The sequence below is a fragment of the Lissotriton helveticus genome, chromosome 3_1 (genome assembly GCF_964261635.1).
Source record: "Lissotriton helveticus chromosome 3_1, aLisHel1.1, whole genome shotgun sequence".
NCBI classification, from domain to species: domain Eukaryota; kingdom Metazoa; phylum Chordata; class Amphibia; order Caudata; family Salamandridae; genus Lissotriton; species Lissotriton helveticus.
This window is the reverse complement of record NC_136061.1, coordinates 1076716200-1076739980: the sequence shown is the minus strand read 5'-3', so window position 1 is coordinate 1076739980 and position 23781 is coordinate 1076716200. Positions and strand designations below refer to the sequence as shown.

General features: G+C 43.6%; 1 protein-coding gene across 3 annotated transcripts in view; it reads right to left on the bottom strand.

The window, feature by feature from the left end:
- Positions 1-23781, bottom strand: part of GRB14 (growth factor receptor bound protein 14) — a 709931-nt gene that overhangs the window by 177225 nt on the left and 508925 nt on the right. For all 3 annotated transcript variants that reach the window (XM_078681642.1, XM_078681641.1, XM_078681644.1), the window contains 2 exons: positions 16857-16967; positions 16546-16641 (listed from right to left, as the gene is read on the bottom strand). In XM_078681642.1, the coding sequence (XP_078537768.1) occupies positions 16546-16641; positions 16857-16967 (207 nt within the window). The remainder of the gene's footprint in view (positions 1-16545; positions 16642-16856; positions 16968-23781) is intronic.

The following is a 23781-nucleotide window of genomic DNA, read 5'->3' as shown; positions in this document are numbered from 1 at the left end:
GTTTTTAAGTAACGTGACAGCTGCAACATATTTAAGTGCCCAGACAGCTACAACCACACTTGTGAACAGCATTTCGTACCCCGCTCGGTAGGCGGGGTCATGACTTCACTCAAATGGTGAACAATGGCATGGGAGTCAAGAACATCGCAGAGTAGGGTTATAAGCTGGCCGGTGCTTGTTCTACATTGGCATGCAGCTCTCCCTTTGAAGACTAGATTCCTGTTTGTATTCCCCAGTCTAATATAAACAAGCATTTTTTATACTGCAATCAAAATAAAATAAAGCGGAACAGGGCCGTAAATTACGTGTGACGTACATTGCATACAAACTGAGGATTCACGTGTGTTTGTCTATACACTCCAGCACCCGCTTACACATACAGTGGTACCTACACAGCAGCACACACACACTAACAAACATAGATAGATACACAGCACAGCGTGGGACACGCACACAAACACAGTGGCTCACACACGCACACTCACAGTAGGCCACATACAGTAACTCGCTGTACACACACGCGCACACACACGCAGTACATCACGCTCCACATACACAGGCACTCAAGGTTAAATGCACACGCATAAAGTGGCACAGACACAGAGTGAGTCACACACAACTGCAAGATCAGTAATTGTCAGGTACAAACCCACTCGCAAACAGCATGACTCACAAGCGCAGTAGTGCATACCCTCACACTGTTACATGCTTAAAGTGGCACACAGTCTAAGATGCAGTGACACATAGACTATTACTATGAAGCACACACACTTAGATAGACATACCTAGGCACGTGCACACGAGCACTCCTAATTTCAGATTTGGACGTAGCATTCGCTGCGTTTTGTAGTCTGAGAGGCATTTGAAACACACAACCACCTGCCTTTAGCTCATACACTCAGAAGGTGCCAGCACAGGGCTCCCTCCTATATCCGCCTTAATGCGCTCTTGTTCTGCCAATTAATTAGCCTCCGAGGGTGGGAGCGGTCGCTCTTGTGATCCCCCCGCCTGCCGGGAGGCTCGGGCACATTACAGACGGAATAGCAGTGGTCCCCACGCCACCAGCTGCCTAATAACTGAGCTGCCTGCAGCCCGGCAGAGCACAGCTGGGACCTGTCCCACCAGGCTCGGCACCAACAGCTCCCCTAATCAGCCGGGCCAGCCGGCCACTGCGAGCCACTCTTTAGTGGGCAGATGGTGTGACTTTGGACACTTTTACCTGCGTTAAAGTATTGCATGCCTCCCTCGCCCCCCCCCTCACTCCCCTCAAACTATACACCCCTGCTTTCAAGTGGAGGCTGGAGGGCATCTTACTCATTCTAGAGACTAATTACAACTCTGATTTCTAGTGTTTATTTGGAAGGGGCACAGAAGTTGCAATTGTGTGTTGCATTATTTCTTATCAAGCACGTAGCAGCAAACACCTGGGTAGGTCAAATGCATGAGAGTATTTTTCTAGGGTTTATCCCAAGCTCAAGCATTTAAAAGTACTTTGAGATGTGATAAATGTCCAAGATCACACAGGGTGTGCCTGCAATGACACTGTAATTGTGCCCAGCTATCAGGTTTTACAATTTGCACTTCAGCCGCTGGATGGTAGGTAGGATTTGTAAAGTGTGCCCAGGATCACACAGTGTGGTCATGCAGCAGTTTAATTGTCTACTGGACCAATAAAACTAACATTGTCCAGTATACCAATCAAAATTGCTCTCCAAAGACACCAGGCAAAGCAGACGCTCCCTCAAACAGATCACCAAGCGCAATTTACCCTACTTACAGCCTAGCCTGTTCTCTGTCGAGACTTTAGCAATCTTTAGAGCACAAGATAAGATCTTTTCACATGGAAGAGTCAGACGTATTGCAATACTACTTAAGAAACAAGCATTGGCATAGACAATAGGTCTCGCCTTTGGGACCTTATACGTGTTTAGCCATGCAACAGTTGATGTTGCTGCACCAAGGATATTATGCTGCATAACTAAATACTTAGAAGGTCCCAAAGGCGAGACCTATTGGCTATGCCAATGCTTGTTTTTCTTTCACTTCGTTATCTATTTTGTTTTTCACAATTATACCCTCTTCTGTCTTTTCTTCGGTAAATAGATCTATTAAACAGTATCTCTTCTTTACTCCCTATAGCTGTCTTTCTTTTAACATCACTCTCTGTTTACTTTCCTTATACTTACACTTTTTAAAAAAAAAAAAAAATTTTGGGTTAGCTCCCGGTCCGCGTACCGGGAAGCTAACCCGGGAGCGAACCAAAAGAAATAGAGCTTGCCAGAGTGCTAAACATTGTAGCAATTTTTTTTGAAAGGGAAGGTAGTTCTGAAAAGAACTTTTTTTTTTATATTTTTGTTGTTTTATATATTTTTTTTTTTTTTGAACATTTTTTGTTTTTTTTGTATTTTTTGAACGATTTTATATTTTTTTTGGTTTTTTTGGGGGGGGGAAACAACAAAAAACAGGCGTTGAAAAGGGCTCAACAGGAGCAAAAAAAAATTACTGGGGGCGGTTAGGGCAATCATGGTGTTCATATGCTAGGTTGAGTGCATTGATGCTCATGTTGCCACAAGCTAATAATGCACGACAGTGCATACATAAATGTATCGTATGCCCAAAATTTTGTTGGATATTTGGCACAGTTTCCCGTGCCTCCTCTGGTGTTAAAGAAACCGGTATTGTTGGTCTGGCCACAGGAGTTGGTCTAGGATTGTCCAGCATATCCCTTAATTCCGCCCGGCTGTAATTTAGGGGATGTTTCCTCGTCATGTGCCTATGCATGGTGTGATTACCATAACTGTATTTTTTGTCCGTCCCTCTGGACAATTGTTCCTTGCATATGAGGCAGGTGACATACCTCGCGTTGACTTTTTTTTGTCCACGAGGCATCGAAAAAAACTGCCAGATGAAACTGGCTTTCTTTCTGGAAACCCGGGGCAACTCTTCCAGGAATTGTGGTTCTTCTCCCTCCTCATCCATTTCTTCATCTTCCTCCTCAGTGTTGGTAATCACCTGGGGAGGTGGTCCTCTCTTCCCATGAGGAGGTGGAGGTGGTGGTGGGGGTCCACCAGCTGAAGCAACCAATGAAGCCATTTTCACACAAGCAAAATAGGTCTTCCAACAAGCAAAATAGGTCTTCCTCTCACAATGATGAAAGTCAGAGTGAGGAAAGAAGGAGGGGTTTTCATCATTTGGAAAAAACAATACTTCTCAACCAATGAAAAGTGTTATTTTTAGGTCACCTGACCTAGCCTTCCATAATTATGAAACTAAAAGTGAAATGAACCAATGAAAAGTTTTATTAACAAGTCACATGACCTCTCACGCTCATGTTACGCGCTGCGGAACGCTCCCCGGTTAGCTTCCGGGTCGCTAAGCTTCGCGCCCCGGTCCGCGCCCCGGGACACTTCCGGGTGCGCTAACGCGATACGTCACAAGACGCATTTCGCGGCAACGCGATACGTCGCGCTTTCGCGCCGCGGATCGCTTCCGGGGAGCTGCGTTTCGCGCCTCGGTCCGCGCCCCGGGGCACTTCCGGGTGCGCTAACGCAGTACGTCATAAGACGCATTACGCGGCAACGCGATACCGTCACTATGTTGATTTCTTACCGGTTCGCGGACCGGATCGCGGAATCAAATTGAGCTAACGGGAAGCTTCCCGGTTCGCGGACCGGGAGCGAAACAAAAAAAATATTAAAAAAAAATTATTAATAAACATATAAAATATATTTTTGGATTTAAAGAAGAATAAATTTTACAGCTATAGATATTAGCTTTTAAAAAACCAATGAAATTCATTGAAAAAACCATAGGTTATAGACCATATATAGTTAGGAATTAGCATTTACAAAACCTTGAAAATTCACTGAAAAAACCATAGGTTATAGACCATATATAGTTAGGAATTAGCATTTAAAAAACCTTATTTTACTCACACAAAACCAATGAAATTCCATATATAGTTAGTTGTACTAACTATATATCGCGCACCCGCAATCCACTGCTGATCATGTCACATATTACATCATTCATGACATGGTCAGTGACATCACTGATGACATCACTGATGACATCTCAAATGACATCACTGATGACATCACTGATGACATCTCAGATGACATCACTGATGACATCTCAAATGACATCACTGATGACATCACTGATGACATCTCAAATGGCATCACTAATGACATCACTGATGACATCACTGATGACATCTCAAATGACATCTCAAATGACATCACTGATGACATCTCATTTGACATTACTGATCACATCACTGATGACATCATTCATGTGATAATACGATGAACCTCTTCAGACTCTAATATAACCTTAGATACACTCAGTGTAAACACAGACTCGCAGATTGTCACTCATCCATGAAGTTACACACACACCTAGTCAGTCATGCAAACAATCAATCACACCTCCATTTCCTTAACTATACAGTTAAACACACCTTACTTATTCAAACATATACTAAACATATTTACTCACTTATACAATCCTGGATACAAGAGCACAATGATCCATACAGCCACTCACACATTCACTGGCTCTTATGCACAGTTATTTATATATGTCAACTCTCACATGTACTGTGTTTTACATATGTACTTACTTTGACATGTAGCACTGAGATATCCATTCACTCACCAATACAGTCATGCACACAGTCAACCACCCATACAGCTGTTTCCACATGCACTTTTGAACCCATACATTATGCACAGAGTCATACACCTTCCCAGCCACCCACACACACTCTCAGTTTCCCATACAAATGCTTGGGCAACCAATCGATAACCCATATAGTTACTCATATAGCTACTGATCAACACATGCAGCAGTTTACAGAACAACAGACATAATGATGCACAAATTAAGACAGTTTAGTCACTAACCCATGCACTCAATGAGACACATTTAACCACTCACTCATACAGTCAGTCATGCACCTACTAAATCCTTCATCCAGACACTTATACATCCACTCATTCTTCAATATGTAAGACATATTTTAACTTTACAGAAAAATACAGTCACTGGATGTTGTCATCAGTGATGTCATCAGTGATGTCATTTGAGATGTCATCAGTGATGTCATCAGTGATGTCACTGACCATGTCATGAATGATGTAATATGTGACATGATCAGCAGTGGATTGCGGGTGCGCGATATATAGTTAGTACAACTAACTATATATGGAATTTCATTGGTTTTGTGTGAGTAAAATAAGGTTTTTTAAATGCTAATTCCTAACTATATATGGTCTATAACCTATGGTTTTTTCAGTGAAAATATATATATATATATATATATATATATATATATATATATATATATATATATATATATATATATATATATACATATATTATTGTTGTGTAAGAAAGTTACCTTGTTCCTTTACAGCTCCAGCTTTTGCTGCTCCTTCAATTTACTCAATGCTAGTATAATTGCCAGTATTATTTTGAATTCCCCAAATTGCTTCTTCCCAGGGAATTGCCTTGAGTTATGGAGCGCAGCCCCCCCACCCCACCAGTAGCCAGGTACACATGGTTGGCTTTAATAGCAGGTCACAAACTAAACATTTGAAAGTCAGGTAGATCTTTTTTGATTCATCCACAGTGCTGTGGTGTCCAGACACAACACTGACGTCTGCTGTAATTTGTAAGCATCATCATTTTGGCCTGCATTGGCACTGGTCTTGTCGTCCATACGCTCAACCATCATTCCTTCTCTTTTGCCACCTCCTCCACATGCACAAGATAAATAATTGTTTGTTTTGCAGAATTGCAATGGATTTTAAATCCTCACTATAACTGCCAGATGGTGAAAGAAATCAAGGTTGCTCTCAGGAAAAAGACGTTGATTGGTTGTCGTGAACAAGTCTCTCCTCTGCATAGGCTATGTGTTTTAAAGTCAAGTGTGGCGGTGTGCCTAGAAAATTTAAAATGGAGACAGGTGTAGAACCCACTCCTTGGGTGAGGTCAATGGAGATGGAGCTAGGATCAAATCAAGAATGGACAATCAATAGATTTTTAAATAGTTACTCATAATCAGAGGAAAAGAAAACACAAAGAGACACATGCTGAAAGTGGTTCTTCTCCCATATCTGCAGATCAGCAACCGAGGGGCAAAGGTAACAGAGAAGAGAATATTCCTTGGACATTGAAGTTCAGAATCAGGACCATCTCCATGAGTGCATCAAAAAAGGGGAAAGAAGCCTAGGAATAAGGTGAACTCACGTGAAGAAGTACATTTCCTACTCATTGAAATTGCCTGCCACTTCTGGAATGTAGTTCATCCTAATGGAGATGTTTGCTTTCATCCAATGAGAGAGATGAAAGTTTAATTTCACCACCAGGACTCACTCTTCTACTATCATAATGATTTATAGAGCCGATGTTGACCCTGTTGTCCATCCATATCAAAATAGCATGATCAATGTGTGAGGAAGAAAATATTTAGTTTGCAATCATGATTCTATGTCAGGACCGGAGGCTTCAGATTATGCTTTTCTCTCTTCGCTGTTTATTTTACAAAACCACACAGCAGCCAGAAAAGCAACTTATTTTCTCGCAAAAAATATATATGTCAAACACCCAACATGGGTTAAGCATATAAACATGAGAAAAAACACATGGGATAAACCACAACTCCCATCAGCCCAAGAACTATAGTCCTTTCATAGTGTCCATGACGTCAAGGTAGGGCGTCCATCTTAGGCTCTCTTCCTCTTTCTTCGCTACTTCGCAGCCAGTTAAGTGCCTTTTTCCCTTTTCTCCCGCATAATGGGTGTAGCGGGATGGTTTGGGTGTTGGCACTGGGTTTTTACTTAAATGATTGTTGGGCTCCTTTGGCGGGTTTACACGCATGTGTTTTTTCCCTTTTCAGAGCCCGTGTTTCTGTGCTTTGTCGCGGGGACGTTTTCGCCCCTGACGCGACTGTCCCCGGAGTTGCGGCCTGCATCTGTGGGCGCCAGAGGGCGCCGTCGCGTCTCGTTCTCCCCGGCGCGGCTTTCCCTCTGACGGGAACCGCGCGGAGGAGAGCGACAGCGTCTGCAGCCTTCGGTTACCGCCTCACCGTGACGCCCGGTCAGGGTTGTACTGTCCCATTCTTCTGACGCCCCGTGTGGGTCTGTATTGGCGGATTACCGCTCCTGACGCCTGCGGGCTGTACCTCAGCACAAATTTGTTAACTTTTCCCCAGCTGTTAAGTGCGCTAGGGAGGCGGCATTGAGCCCGGTCTCGTGGGAGAGGGCCTGAGCGCACTGAGAGGGGTGCTGCCTCTTATGCTTCTGGGTTCCCAGATCTGAAAACGTCGCTAACCTTGGGTTAGCCCATACCTTCTGGTACCTGCAGCCAGTATTAATCCTTCCCCTACCCTCGGGCTTTAGTCATGGCGGAGGGGTACTATGTGGAGGAAGAAGAGTCCCACCAGTACCTGGGGGATGACGAGTTTTACGAAGCAGTTGACCAGTCTATTTACAGATGTGTCCAGGAGATTGTGGGCCCTATGGAGGATAGACTCTCGGCCCGCATAGTTGAGGAGTGCGCGAAGTTGGCCCCGGTACCCCTGGGGGCCCAGGGGGCCTCCCCCACTTCTCCTGAGGGCAGACCCCCCGCCCCCAAAAAGGTGTGTAAGGCTGGTGGCTCGGGGGCTGCGCAGGGCGTGGATAAGGACGCCTTCGAACGCCTCAGGGACGCGTTTTTGGCGAAGGCGACCGAACCCGAGTCCTCTGCGTCACTCCCGGCCCCAGGCCCTCCAGCGTCGACGGCGACAGCCCCTTCCTCTCTGGGAGGGCTCTCCCCGGTGGACACGGACGATGACGGTGACTCGGTGCGCTCGTGGCGACCGTCCGGATCAGCGATTGAGTTGCCCCACGACGCCTCAGGTATGTTAGATCCGGATGATATCATCCATCCGAGGTCGGCGGCCTGGGCGACGGGCGACAAGGTCGCGAAATTCGTGGCGGGGCGCCTACGCAAGCCACTTGAGAAAGAGGCACGTAGCTGCCTACGGGGAGAGTGTCCGCGACCTACGCTGGAGGGCAAGGTGGCCATGACCCCGGAATTGGACGGCAAGATGGCCACCTTTATGGCCAAGTTTGTCAAGGACCCCCGCAAGGGCATTGATCGCTCGTGGCGCTCATGCCAAGATAAATTGCTAGACACCATAGGCCCCTTGACCAAGATACTTGATATGGCAGAGGACGCCAAGGTCTCTGGTTCCGCCATTTCACCTGAGGTCCTTTCCAATTGGGCGCAGAGGGCTGTAATCTTCTTGGGAAATGCCAACTGCGCCCTCTCGACCGAGCGTAGACGCTCCTTGCTAATCAAGTTGGATCCCAAATTGGGGGACTTAGCCTCCTCGGAGGCAGGAGCGGTGGCCCAGGGCGGTCTCTTTGGAGACCCTTTCATTAAGGAACTCGGCAAGTTCGTTTCCACCTTCTCCTCCCTGGATAAAGCCCAATCCACCATTAAGAGGGTGTTTAGTCAGCGTTTTTCCAGGGGGGCCGGTCGCGGTAGGGGCCTCGCGACCGGCCGTGGCGGCCAAAATCAGCAGAACAAGGGACATGGCTCCGGCAGAGGCCAACAAATTTCCTCCGCCAATTACAACACCTTTTACCCTTCCAGAGGGCAACGCTTCAGAGGAGGCCGCGGCACCTACAGGAATGACGCAGGAAGCGGCAATTCACACGGTGAGTGTTATCCCGGCGGACAGCGTCCGCATAGGGGGGAGGCTGGCTTGTTTTCCGGACTCTTGGTCAGCGCTCACGAACGACGCATGGGTTCTTCAAACCGTGCGCGGTTTCCACATAGACTTTTACGACCGGCCTTACCAGCCGAGGGATCCGCGCCCCATTCTCTTTTCCCAGGCGGATGCCAGGTTGATCGACGAGGAGGTCTCGGCGTTGTGCCGAAAAGGGGCCGTCTGTCTTTCGACAAGGCATCCAGCAGGTTTCCTCAGCAATATTTTCCTTGTGGAAAAGACGGACGGGGGAAAGAGACCGTGATAAATCTCCGGGAGTTCAACGGTTGGCTGGTCTACAACCACTTCAAGATGGAAGGCATCCATCTTCTGAGGGACATTCTCTTAGCCAACGACTGGATGGTTCGTTTGGACCTCAAAGATGCTTACTTGGTGGTCTCTATTCACCCGCCGCACAGGCGATTCCTTCAATTCCTCTGGCGGGAGCAGGTCTACGAGTTCACTGCCCTTCCTTTCGGGCTCTCCTCGGCCCCGTGGTGCTTCACCAAGCTGTTGCGCCCGGTGGTGGAGGTCCTTCGGAGCCAGGGCATTCGAATGATTGTCTACCTGGACGACATCCTCCTCATGGCGCAATGCCCCAGGATGTTGACCCTTCAGCTCAACCAGTCCAACACCTATGGCAGGTTTCTGTCATTATCCACAACTGTAGTGAATTAGAAATGGACTGAGTCACTTAGATGAACTAAATATTGTAATGTGAGTCTAGCTACCAGTTGGAGAATGCGTAATGCACTAATTGCTGCATGTGTATACAGGACCATGAGACTATGTAAAAACAGAAAACTGTTTCCATTGTTCCTCTAGTAACTGTCTTTCTGGAAGCTAAAGATTATGAGATAATGATGTAGAGATGGGACTGCATTTTTCAAATCACAATAGAACAAAGGAAAGTATTACCAATCGCAGGATCAGACTATGTGCAGTTCAAGACCAGGGCCCAGCCCAGATTTACCTTATGATTACCCTTGCTTCACGCAAGGTGACACAAGACAGTTCAAGTCCTTTAATGGGACTTACTAAGCCACACAAATCGCCATGAAAGCCACCTAAATCCAGAGTAACTCAAGGTAGCATAAATCACTGCCTAGCATTACTCTGATGTTGGGAAGGTGTTCCATGGGTGGTGCATGGGTGTTCCCATTCATTCATCCATAGATTTTGATTCAAACCCAGATTTACTTAGACCTGTAAATCTGGGATTGCATCAAAATGGTACCCCTTCCCAACAGCGACGGAATGAGGAGACATATCTTTATTTCTCCTCATTATTTGCTATTTCTGCAATTGCTGCATTCTGAAGCACACATCAAAAGAGGAAAATGTATCAAATGATTGTTTTTGTGCAGCAAGGTGCCCTTCCTGTACAAAAACAATCCTGCCTCTAACACAGGCACCCTTGCATTGTGCAAGAGTTCCTGCATTGGTGCTAGGCAGTACCTTTGTAGATATGGTGCATTTCTTCTCTTCCTATCAAGTGGTCTACGGGCACTGCATTGAGTTACTTTTTGATAAAACTTCTCCAGGTTTTGAACTGAAACCATCTTTATTATGTTTATTAATTATTTGCAAAAAAAGAATACCATTGTAGACCTGATCAGTAGACATTCTCTACTATCCACAGACACTCCACTGCTTTGTTAAACTCTATGGGACATATGTACAATGATTAGGAATAGCTATTTCCTAATTGAAAATCATGGTGAATTACAATTAGGAAATTGTTACTGCTAATGTATGAAACTGTTTTGAGTTTCATTTGTGATTCCAAGTAAGTCGCAAATAGACCTCCCTCATGAACATTAATGAGGTAGGTTGCAATTAGTGGCCGAGTAGGAATCATAGACTTCACAAGGATGGCGGCCTGCTGGGGTCAGCAAACCAACACATCTGTGATTACTTTTAAATAAAGCAATTTTTATTTAAATGCAGCCTTTTTTCATTTAAACGCGTTTAAAAAGAAAAAAATTTAACTTTGAAGTTTCATTTTCTATGAGTAGGCAGTGGTCAGCTCACATGGGATTCTCAAAGGGAAAGGGAACGCTTTGGGTCCACTTCCATATGTGAATGGGTTACCACCAAATATGAGTTGGTGGTAAAGGGCGTATTTTGGTTGTAAAACATTCATACATACTATTTCTATTCTGTATTTGGAAGAGATACCCAAAACATGCCCCTTCCAAATACTAAAAAGCAAAACCCAAATTCCGATTCAGAAACGGGTTACTGAATTGCAATTTGGGCTTAGTTTGTATATGCCAAAAGCATTTATCTGGTTGTCACCATACAAAAGCTTTGAAATTCTGGCCTTATTTTCTTTCTGAAAGGTTAGCAATTAATATCCATAAATTGACAGTCTCGATGTGCATTTTGAGGCCAATGTACATTTGTTCTGAAAGTAACTGATGGAACGGTCAGCCAATAGGGTGGTCAAAAATCACCTATTTCCTCTGAACCAAAGAGGATTTAGACCTATGGCCTAAAAACTAACCTTTATGGCTTTTTCACGGACTATAGTTCCACCTTTGGCACTGTAGACAAGGGGATCCTATGGTCAACATTTGTAAAGTTGGTTATATACTCTTAGCTGCTTCAACTAATAATCGTGTTACAAACCAATAATTACGTGTATGTCATCAATGGCGCAAGGAAACCACCAGTCAACTGAGATGTTGAGTATAAAGGATCCATAGCACAGGTGTGTTTTGGTCCTCTCATTATAAGCGCTGTATGACTAATTTGATGGATAAACAAACTTAACCTATTCTGTTCTCAGCTATATTGGGTGGTACACCATTTTCATGCATATTGTGCAGAATGTTGACAATAAACACCCAAATAGGATCTAGCAATCTCCGAGTCGGCTTTGGTTGTACATTAGAAAGCCATATTGACTAAAATATCCGTACAAAAATATTGCCTCATTGTGTGTAACTTTTTTATCAACTCCAATATGGCACTATTTTGGCAAATAATTTTAAGAATAAATAATTTTTTCAGATGATATTTTGGTGCACATATTTTAGAATCATGCACTAGATTCATCTGCACAATTATGAGAATAAATTCATGACCAATGACAGCAAGACTAAAGCTATGTTTTCAACTGTGGGATTACTAACATAAATTGTTCCAGAAGCCGATAGCTGGTGGTCACCTTGAACTGCAAAAGCTCAAAGCTTTGGCAAGTTACAGCCGGGCTCACTCTATTTTGTAGAACTTTTGGGTATGGTTCTTTAACTTTCTGCTGATGGCCCTGGAGTATAGCGTTTTCCTTTAAATATCTATATTGCAATCCTTTGGTTGGATTAAATGTGCCCTAACCTCAATGTTATCTTGGTAAATTCAGCACAGGAATTGGTGGGGGTCAAACAATCAACAACACAACCACTTTCTCAGATGGAATTTGTTTAGCCATAATGGTCCAAAGCCTGGAAGGACAGTTTCTCTGGTATTTCATAGGAATTTCTCAGAAATCATCAGCCCTCCTTTGCAGTTATTTGTGGGACCACCTTCATAAGCTTTTTCCCAGGAAAAGTAGTGTCCTTGCATTGTAGCAGTCAATAGAATAAAAACTGAGCTTCATGTGTTACACCCTTGTGACCCCTTGCTACCTCAGAGGTGCCTCAGAGTACATTGGACCATGCAGCCTGCCAACATTTCATCTGACTCATGTTCATGCAACTTCACTTGTTGAAAGTAGGATAGCTGGGGGTACCTCTTGATGCAGACATAGTCTTTGCTACCCCTCTTGTATACACTTGTGATTCATCTAGGAATGTTAGACCTTAGGAAACCTATCTTTACCCGTTTTTATAAGTGGCAATTCTCTCATGTGTAAAGAGAAAAATTGATATGGTTTGTGGCAGAGTTGCAAACGTTGTCAAGGAATTTCTTACTTTATAATCTGAATAGGATTTTTGATTTTTGAATATAGGTCTGTAATCTGGCGTCACTCTTTCTCATGAAGTTATATAATTTTTCTTTAAAAAAATGTATTAATCTGTTTGCCATCGTTTTTATGCTTACCATGAACTTAAATATTAAAAATAATAATAATAATACATACTTTCATTTGTTTGGATTGCATGTGTTACATAGAGGTTCCTGTACTAATGTGTTCTCAACCTCCTCTTAGGAAGTTAGTGCTAAAATGTGTTGCTAATTTAATTAATGTACTATTTAGCTTTTATTTAAAAAAAGGAACAAACGGCACGATTATGAAGTCGGACAGACTGCAACCACATGAGAGCTGGTTGGGGTCCACCCGACATTTCACATTGCGGTCGGCCCACCACATTATGATGCGGCGGGCGGAGGGACCATGCCATAATGACGGCAGAGCCAGGCTCAGCTCCACCATCCAGATTATGATGACAGTTTCCGACAGCCCATTTATGTCAGCCTTCCCAACATGGAAAGGCTGTCGAAAGTGTCAGAAAGCATTTTTGGGGGTCCATGGCAGGGCCCCCTTCCACCCAGGCCCTCGACTATGGGGCTGGGGGGCACCTATTGAGGTTCTGTGATTTTGCGTGCTTTTACTTTCTTTTCTAAACATGGGTTTCTGCCATGCGTCGTGACTGCCATCTGGTGTTGCCTTTTACGTAGGCCTCAGAAGTTAGTCTGCGAGCAAAGCAGTCTGACCTTTTGTGGGTCAGGTGTACATTAACTAATGTTTCCTTCGTGCGCTGGAGTTAATTTCAGAAGCTGGCCTTTCACTTGGAATTGACCCTGCCAAGCCAATTTCCCTGCAAGATCGTTATCCACTTTCCCAATCACCATTCAAGACATTTGTTAACCTTTAAGTTTCTTTACGTTTCTGTAATCTTGCACATTATCTGAAACTACTTTTCTTTACTGTTTCTTCATTTCATGGGGTACGCTTTCAATTAAGGGTTTGTTCGGGCCTTCCAAATTATTATTTAGATATGCCTAAATATTAACTTGTGGGTTGGGACACTGTAAAATGAGCTTTACTATATGATGCTGTGTGATGTCATGTATTTTCTATTAGTTGAACTTTGGTGCAGGGGCGTGCATTTTAAATGTACCTTTTTGTGTATAAATAGGGATGTCTCGCCATAGTAAATTGAGCAGTTTCTTGAGTTGTACACTGTGTTGTATTACTGGGATTTCTGCTACTGGCTGCAGCTAATAAATTTGATCTCTGACGCCACCGAGAAGTATTCAGTGTCTCTGTATACCAAGGCAAGGGAACCCAGAGGACTTTGGGCGTGTCCCTGGCGCCGCTGGGTACTTGAAATCCTACCTACGGGATTCAGAAACGAGGTTTTTTTGATGTCCACGCCACTTCAAAACCGAGTTACTAAGGTCAGAATGTAGTGGACTGTACCAGATATCGAGAAAACGCAGAAGTCATCTAAAGAATATAAAGGGATTGCATATGAGCGGTTGTTTATTAACTCACAAGAACTTCCTACTGGTGTGACTTACACAGTGAAGGTTGCAGCGTTCTACTCCCCTATGTGATTGAAGTTATTGTCAACGGTTGAGATTACTTGGATGATTACAGGTACAGCCTGCAGTATACATTCGGACAAAAACGAAGTCTGAATAGAAGTGATGATCTGCTTCAACGCAGTATCCTGTATATCTATACAGAGTATATAATTGTCTTTGGGAAGATCGGCTATTCTGCTAAGAGGTCCTGAGGAAGGTGGTCTTATCCCACCGAAACGCGTCGACCTTGCGCAATAGATCATATAACAACTTGTGATCCCTCCGACACAGAATGAAGAGTGAATGTTGAGTGTATGAAAGTGGGTGTATGATAATTTGGTAAATGTGTATCAGGTTTTGTTTTCTCTGTATGGTATCTGTATTTTAATTGCCCAAATGCTAAATCTTATGTGCTCTTTTGTAAAATGATGTTATAAATTCAAAGGAATAATATAAAGAAATAACAAAAAAATAAATAATAAAAAAATCTTAAATGAAAAAATACATGTAGCCACCTTGTGTTGAAATTTTTTTTATTTAAAGTACAAAAGCTGTGATTTGCAGAAATTAGTAGGTCATCAGGGAATATCGCTCTGTCATGTAGCTTTACCAAGGCAAGGGAACCCAGAGGACTTTGGGCGTGTCCCTGGCACTGCTGGGTACTTGAAATCCCAGTTCTTCACTATGGTGCCCTCTGCCTGACATCGTAATCAGGCCAAGGTATTCAAAACTAACTTTACTCTTGTTTCTGCTTGTTGTTCATGGCCACAACACCTCGACCATTTGTCTCTGTTTCAATTTTATGTATAGCACTATCATACTTACATATTTTACGCAAAATTTGGTTATGGGTATTGGTAGCTGATGAATCCTAAAGGTTTCAGGGCGGACAATAAAAATCCAAGTACAACATGCAAATGAGCACATTGAGTGACCATGAACTGAACAAGGATGGAGAAGTGGCAGGGGCGTAACACAGGCCCCCGCAGACCACGCCTGCACAGCTCCAAACACATGCATTTGCCCATCCTGGAAAACGTTGTAACCTCAAGGTGAAGCCTTGAAGCATCATCGCCAACTCTAACTCTCCAACCAAAAGCAAATTAGTTATTGGAGGCAGTCTGCACTTTTGTTACTTGCCCCAGCTCTTTAAATGAATGGCACTCTGGCAGTCTGCTGACCCCGCCCAGGGCCAAAGCTGATACCGCCCAAACACAAACATATCCTGTGGCACTTATGTCATTCACTCCTACATATCTAACCTTATACCTCTACATTGTGCCTTCAGGGCGAGTAGTTCATCACCTGGCACATGTACAGTATCACCATGCACCCTGAAAAAACAGTGTCCTCAGCAATTTTATTGACTTAGCAGGCAGCTCTTTCCTTTGAGCTGGTTACGCTGCTCAGTGACTTTCTTCTCCTCCTTCTTCTATCCTGGCAGGGCAACGCCCATTTCGCCCTTGAATAGCAGCCATCTCTAGTTACAGAACCCTTTCTGAGGTTCAGTAACCTCTTAACCGAATCACAAAATAGGTTTAGTACATGACAATGGCCACTTTGCCGTCACAAATCACGTGACTTTGCGAACTGTAGGCTGTTTTACTGCATATTGCTTTGTACATCGATTCCAAAATATGGCCTTTGATATTTTCCTTGTTTGTGAGGTAGACAGGAAGCTGTTATATTAGTTAGTAAGTGTATTATGTGTGCTGTTACCACATGAAACTTCAAGTTAAATTAACCAGAATAAACATTGATCCCAAGGATTTTTCTGTTTCACATCTTGCATACTTGATCAGCTGTGTTGGCAGTGTGGGAAATCAAACCAGAGCAGCATATATATATAAAAGTGTATTAATATGGATCACTTCTACCTATTGAGGATTTTATGAATCTTACTTTATGTATATGTAGGATTTGGCCCATTTACAAAGGATAAAATATAAATTCACTTAAACTGAAGTTTCTGTACTTGTGGTTGTTTAATCTTTCTTCAGTCCAGACAAACAATTTATAAGGTATTAAAAAATGCTTTCCTCTTTGCACAGTCATTTGGGTCACGCATATCATTGATGGAAATGAATACATGTGATTCCAACTTTCTGGTAGAATCTCACTATTAGTCAATGGTGTTTCATTAGACTGAATTATGCTATATTACAGAAAATAAGATACTGTATACTGACTAATACTGCAAAGCCATCCGCAGGCATGCTTCTCCAAACATTTATCATATTGTTTTATTATGAAAATAATTATTTTAGAAATAGCTGAAAGGAATGGAATTGGAAATTTGACATTACCTTAAACACTCTAATTGCTGTCACCCAGCAGGTCCTACTGTCTTCATCATCCGCGCAAAGCAGTTTCAAGTCGCTGGTCCCTCCTGCTTTGTTATTCTAGAAAAACATATAATATTATTTAACATTTACACATATATTGAAGATACGACCTGTTGACATCAAAACCACTGAAGTTCTTCCAGTTATTGTTTTATTAAACAAACCCTACTTTCAAAAAATAAACATTAAATATATATATAGTTATTTGTTACATGCCTTAAACCAGAATCCATATTTTTGTTGGCCCAGTCTATTAATTTATTTTAATGTACCTTAAAACAGAATCCATATTTTGTTGGTGCTCCATGTGTCTGTTTGACTGACACTAGTAAGTAAACACCAGCGTTGTTAAATTCACTGAAAAAATGTAGATATCTTGGCTCCTGTAATGAGATTAAATAAAACGTGTTCCATATTACAAACATAAAAGTTCTACATATGATAGTTAAGGGTACTATTGAATGCATTAACACCACCATTGCATGTTGAAAATTCATTGGTATGCACTTCTGTATCCGAAATAATTATTCATTTGTGGCCGTATCAACCTACATTTGTCTTTCATTTCCAAAAGTGTGGAAAGGAGGTTACCTCTGATTTTACCTGATTAAGGAATGTGCAATATTGAGCAACTTTGTTCCCCAATGGACGGAACTGACCCGCTCTCGACATGGGAATTAATCCTGAACTAAATGGATAGGAACACAGGTAGCAAGGCACCGAGAACCAGAAGCATCTTTGACAATGGATACAAGGGTCCTAGATGAATGCAATCTTTATGAAGCCAGTTTTGCTTCAAGGCTGTTACTTTGCATTGAACAAACTTCAAAATGAAACAAGCTTCAAAATTCACTGAAAAAACAACGGTTAAAGGGACATTAAAGACCGATGAAAATGCCAGTTTTAAACGGATGTGACCACTAAAATACACCAGCTATAGTTTATTTTATTTATAAGATTTGTATAGCGCGAACATGGCTCAAATGGGTATCAGAGCGCTTTACATAAGGATGACGCAGAAATAGGAACACATCTCAAAGAGCCAAAACAAGGTACAAGTAGTTCAATGTGTCACACGAGTAAGAATTACATAGTGGAGGGAAATAGGTAGAAGGCTATTGCATCAGCTGATTTAGGACAATATACATCAAGAACAAAAGGGACAGTATGGCAGGCAACAGTAGGTCACAACAGATGACATGAAATAGTGAGGATATCCAAAAGGTCTCGCGGTACGAGGAGCAAAGATTCTAGATCAGCGTATTGTTCATTAGTAGTGCTTTCACTTCCCTTTTGAAGGTGGAAGGAATAAGCCTTGTCTATGCTGGAAGGGCATTCCAGATTCTCGGGGCAATGTCTGAGAATGAACGGTAGTAGGTTTTAAGCTTATTGAATTTCTTTGGCTTGAGCAGCAAGGTGCCGGTGCTCCTTGTGGGCCGGGAGCTCCCAGAAAGTTCCAGCTTATTTGCCAGGTAGAGTGGGGTATTGAACTGAAGAGCTCTATGGGTCATACAAGCAATCTTTAATTGGATCCTTGCCTCAAAGGGAAGCCAGTTGAGTGATTTGAGGTCCAGCGAGATGTGGTTGGTTTTCTTAGAACCCGTGATGAGTCTCGTAGCCGCATTTAGCGAAGCTCTGATGGGGACTAAACTGAGTTTTGGCAGTCCGCATAGAGTAGCACTGCCAAATTCTAGTCCGAAGATGACCAGTGCTTGCACTGCCGATTTGAAGTCCTCCTGGGGCAGGTAGGGTTTGATTTTTCTTAGGATGCACAGCTGGAAATTCACTCCTTTGGTAGATGCTCTGATGTACTTCTGCATGTATAGGTTTTTATCAAGCAGTATTCCAAGTGATTTTGTGGAGTCAATGAGGTGTGGTGTGCAGTTGAGCGCGGTGAGATTAAAGAGATATTTTTCAACAGTGAGGGTATGCCTAGTCGGTGCAATGAGGAGGAATTCAGTCTTAAGGGCATTTAGTTTGAGGTGGTTGGAGGTAAGCCAGTTTAGGGTTTTGAGCAGGGTTCCGTTGAGAGCCTTGATGTCTTTGGGGGAGGATATTTTCATGTATAGTTGGGTGTCATTGGAGTACATGTGATATTGGAAGTTGGAGGCTTTAAGTATTACCATCAGTGGTTCCAGGAAAAGGTTAAAGAGAGTGAGGGAGAATGAGGACCCTTGTGGAACACCGAGCATGCAGGGACTGGGGTTGGATAGAGTCTGATTGGATTTGACTCTTTGAGTTCTATTGTTGAGGAAAGAGGCAAACCATTTAAGGACCATGCCAGAGAGTCCCATTCTGCATTCAAGGAGGTGGAGAAGATTGTCATTCTTGACAGTGTTGAATGCAGATGAGAGATCAAGAAGAATTAGTAGGCAGGCTTCATTCTGGTCCAGTAAAGTGAGAGCGTCACCCACTATGTGGGTGATGGCCGTTTCGGTACTGTGCCAGTGCGGAAGCCCGATTGGAATTGGTTGAGGAGCTGGAATTGATCAATGTGTCTATGAAGTTGTTCATGAACATATTTCTCCAGTAGTTTAGCTAGGGTAGGAATGTTTGTGATAGGTCTGTAGTTTTTCAGGTCTTCAGGGTCAGCCAAGGTTTTTTTTAGGATGGGGAGCACTAGGCCCTCCTTCAGGCAGTCCGGGATCTCGCCTTGACGGAGAGAGGCATTGATGATCTTGGACCAGAGTGGTGCTAATGAGCCAATCATTTCTTTATAGAAGTTGGGGGGGAGGGGGTAATTGAAGTGGTTATAGGGTTTGATGGGTGTGAGAGTGTTGAGGATGGTAATCAAGGGGTGTGAATTTGCTCCAAGAAGCATTATTTTGGGGAGGGAAAACAGACTGGCTGGATGAGGGCATGGAGAGGGAGGAGGCAGGAGGGGGTGAGAGTAAGAGTGCAGCCAACCTAAGGTCAGATTCGATCTTGTTTGACTTTTCTAGGAAGAAGTCAGCAACAGCTTCGCAATTTGGCTGTGGACGAGCAAATTGCTGAGATTGGGTGAGTGCGTTGTTGGATTGTGTTTTAATCATCTCAAATAGTCGCTTGAGGCGATTTCTTGCTTTGTCAAGTTGGGCTTTGAAGAAGGAGAGTTTTGTGGTTCTAATGAGCTTGTTGTATCTACTTCTTTTGAGTCTAAGGATTTTTAGCAGATCCGTGGAGGGAGTGGATCTCCAAGAGCGTTCAGCTAGTCTAAGGCTATGTCTGTCCCTGTTTAGGTTGTCGTTGAACCAAGGTTTGGAATCCTTGGCTGGTATTCTTTTTAGTTGTAGGAGGGCCGCAGCATTTAGCGCCTTGAGCATGGCACTGTTATAGTGCAAAGTGAGGTCATGCACGTCGGTCATGTTTGCAGGCTGAGGAAGGGAGTCATTGCAGTGAGCTATGAGCTCATTAGCGCTAGCGTTGAAAAGCGATCTTTTCCAGTGTTTTAATTTTAGTGGTTGAGATCTATTGGGAATCCAGCATTCAAGGATAAGGAAGCTGATATTGTGATGGTCCGACCGATCACAGGGAAGAATAGATCCAAGAAGAATGGTGTTGGGCTTGGAAATTATTAGGTCCAGTGTCGAGCCTAAGTTGTGTGTGGGGTTATCACAGAATTGAGATAGGGAGAGGTCTGTTAGGAAGTTCTTGAGAGTGTTAACCGCCTGATCATGCGGGTCATTCCAGTGATGGTTGAAGTCACCAAGGAAGATCTGTGGGCAGTGACGGCCCCGATTGGAGGAGATGGTTTCCATAGTTTGTTCAATTAGAGGGAGGTTATCCCCAGGGCGGGGGGTAGAAGATGTGAAGGGAGCATAAGGGTCTGTGTGCACTAGTGATGTCTATTCCTAAGTATTCACAGGAAGAGAGATTAGCTGAGGAGGATTGTTTTGTTGTGAGAGAGTTGCGGAAGATGCAGGCTATGCCACCACCAATTTTCTTGACGCGATCTAGTCTGATAATATTGTGGCTGGGAGGGACTAATATGTCAAGGATAGGCCCAGAGGGGTCGTTGAGCCAGATTTCTGTGAGGACAAGGAGGTCTAGTTCTTGGGCAAGGATGAGCTCAGCAAGGTCTGCAGCATGTTTAACTGCTGATCTGCAGTTAAGTAACATGCAGTTCAGGTGCGGCTTGTGCAGGCGGTCCATGATCGGTGGGTGTGTGAAGTTGATCTGCATGAGATTATTTGTGTTTAGGACATTGGAGTTGAGTCTGGGAGCTCTGTACGGATTGGATGTGATGCTTTGGATGGGTTCCGAGAACATTGCTTAGGACGGATTGGGCTGGGGGTAGGTAGTGGGACTACTTGTACAGATCTGGAGGGGACTGGGGTGAGTGAGTGCCGAGAGGTGTACGAACAGAGGAAGGAGATGATATCTGGTTCAGAAAGAGGATTCATGGACCTGGAGGGTCTAGATGGGGCGTTCGGGTAGGGGGTGGTGTTCCAGTTCTGGCCTGAGGGAATATCTGGTACTGAGAGAGGGTACATGGTCCTGCAGGTTCTTGCTGGGGTGTTAGGATAGGGGTTGGTAGTCCAGTTCTGGACTGAGGGTTTCAGCAGAAGCCTATGCAGGGTCTCCAGAGAGCTTTTGTTGGAGGAGAGATCAAGTGCCAGCTCTTCGGTTGACTCAATGCATTTTTTAATAACAATTTTGAGAGATAGAAGTACTTGGTTTATTTCATTGAGTTTTGCAACAGGCTCTGAAAGTGGATTATGTATCATGTGGCGGGTAGGTGGGGGATTGGACAGTGGGAGGGGAGGGGGGAAATCCGGGCTGGATGAGGGGTGAGTTGAGCCAGAGGGGAGGTCTCAATGTGATGAGTGGGAGTGCAAGGAGAGCATGCAATGGGATGGAGGTTGGGAGAAGGGGGGCTGTGAGAATTACCACTGTGAGGTAGGGTAGTTCCAGAAGAGAGGGCAACGGGATTGAGGTCGGGAGATTTCCTCGTGTCCTGTAAGGGACTGCCAGGAGAGTGGGCAATGGGAGTGAGGTTCAGGGAAAGAGGGTTAGAGGAAAGGGGGTTAGGGGAGGGGAGGTTGGGAGAAGGGAGGTTAGAGGAATTAATGTTGAGGGGCAGGCGAGCAGGCTGTTAAATGAGGGAGTGAAGAAGGGGGAAAATGATATGTGACGGGGAGGTGTCGGAGAGGAGGGCGGCGCAGGGAAAATGCCCTGCTCCTGAGTTGGTGGCAGGTGAATAGTTTGGCCGGTGCAAATTAGGTGAATTTGGGGCAGCTCGGGTATGTGGAGGTGAGGTCATGTCTGTGTTGGTAGCGGTATGATGGGTAGTCCTCAGGTTAAGGCCCCTTGGGGAGGGCTCAGTATTGTCTTGAAACGGGGTAAGGGGACGCCCGCTTCTAGGTTGGGTAGGGTAAACATTAGTGACCAGTGAACCTTTAAGCAGGGCAAATCTGTCATCAAAGATGTCAAGGTTGAGGTCGGAGGCCTGAACTAGAATTGTCCCATTGTTGTAGATAGATATTGTAGCATTTGCTCTAAATTTGGGAGACGTTGTAGCCATAGTCGAAGGCCATGCGGGAATTTTTTAGTCGGGGAGATTTTGAGTGAGGAGAGGAAAATCGACCTCCACTGAGCTCTTCGTAATTATAATTATAACTTGCGCCCGGTCATGCACAGTGTTGTCATCAATAATGTACTTTCAGATACTGCAGTCATGTAATCATTGATGTCCTTGAAAATGTCATGAGTGATGTCATATTTGTGGTCATAAGCAGTGCATGGCAAGGGTGTGAGTTATAGTTACTTTAGGGCACAGATTATGGATAAATGAATGGTTTGTTGAATGGATAAGCCCAAAACTTAACAGGAATTATATGAAGTGGAAGAACATTTTTTTGGGGGGGCGAACATTTTGTGAAAAATTCATCAAATGACACCAGATTTGTAGGCAAAACAAAACATGTTTTTCGTATGGGAGTGCAGACATAACTACCGGGTGGAGACAACTATTGGGTAACATATATATATATACATATATATATATATATATAGACAGATCAAGACAGACTGAGTATGTCGAAACGCGTCATGCTGGGGCACTGGCCAGGACTGACTGGATGCCATCAATCAAATCAATAAAGCACTGGGAAACTTTATTTGAGTCCCTTGAGTGGTCCGTACCTGTTATTCATCGCGCTGAAGGATGTTGGCGTATTGCAGGTTGTTGCGCTATATATATATATATATATATAAAGTTAAACAGTTACTGTAGTTAGGAATACTTTACTTATTTTTTCCATGCAAACTTACTTAAAATACAGAACTAAGTTCACAACTTCAACCAGTCATGTGTGGTTACATAGTTGAATACACTGTGTATGGAGGTGCGTAAATTATAATAATTAGGTGTTGCATAAATTATAGATTTATTGTATGAGTAGAAATTAAAAAAAGTTTTCTTTTTCAGTTTTAATTTAGCACAATTGCAACACATAATTCCTTTCAGAAAGTTACCAAAGCTTATCAAAACATATCAGTCATAAGTTTCAACACAACATACATAGTCTGATCATACTTTGTATCATCGTCCATCAACTTCCCAGCCACCACCCCCCCTCTGCTATGAGCTCTGATGGGAGAGATGTTTGTGGGTCCTCCCTGTGTGTTCAGTAGATGGTGTGGAGGCCCACAACCCACGATCCCTACACATGCATGTCTTTAAAGCTTTCCATATTTTGTCAAATTTTGGTTGTGTATTATGGACTATGCCTGATAGGTTTTCCATCATATAAATGGACCATATCTTACTCCTCGACAAGTGCATTGATGATGTGAAGCACTGGTTCAACTCCAGAGCGAACACCTCTCTGGTCGCAACAAGAAGCTGTGAGATTAATTTGACTTGTGGGGTCATCATTGGAGAAAGTTACTCTTCTTCTGGGTTGCCTAACAGTTGCGTCAGGGGATCGAGCGGGATCCAGGTGCCAGTGATTTGTTGGATCTGTTGCACAATTCCCTCCCACTACCTCTGAGTGTGTGTGCAAGTCCACCACATATGAATAAAGGTGACCTTCCCCGCTCAATCTTTCCAACAAAGTTCAAAGCTCTCTATTTTGGAATGAAGATGGGAGGGGGAAGAGATACCAGATGACAGCAATTTATACACATTCTCTTTAAGGTAAATGCTAATGAAAGCCTTAACAGTTCTTCTCCAGATTTAAACCCAGGGATCCTTTGTAATTTCTTTCCCGAAAT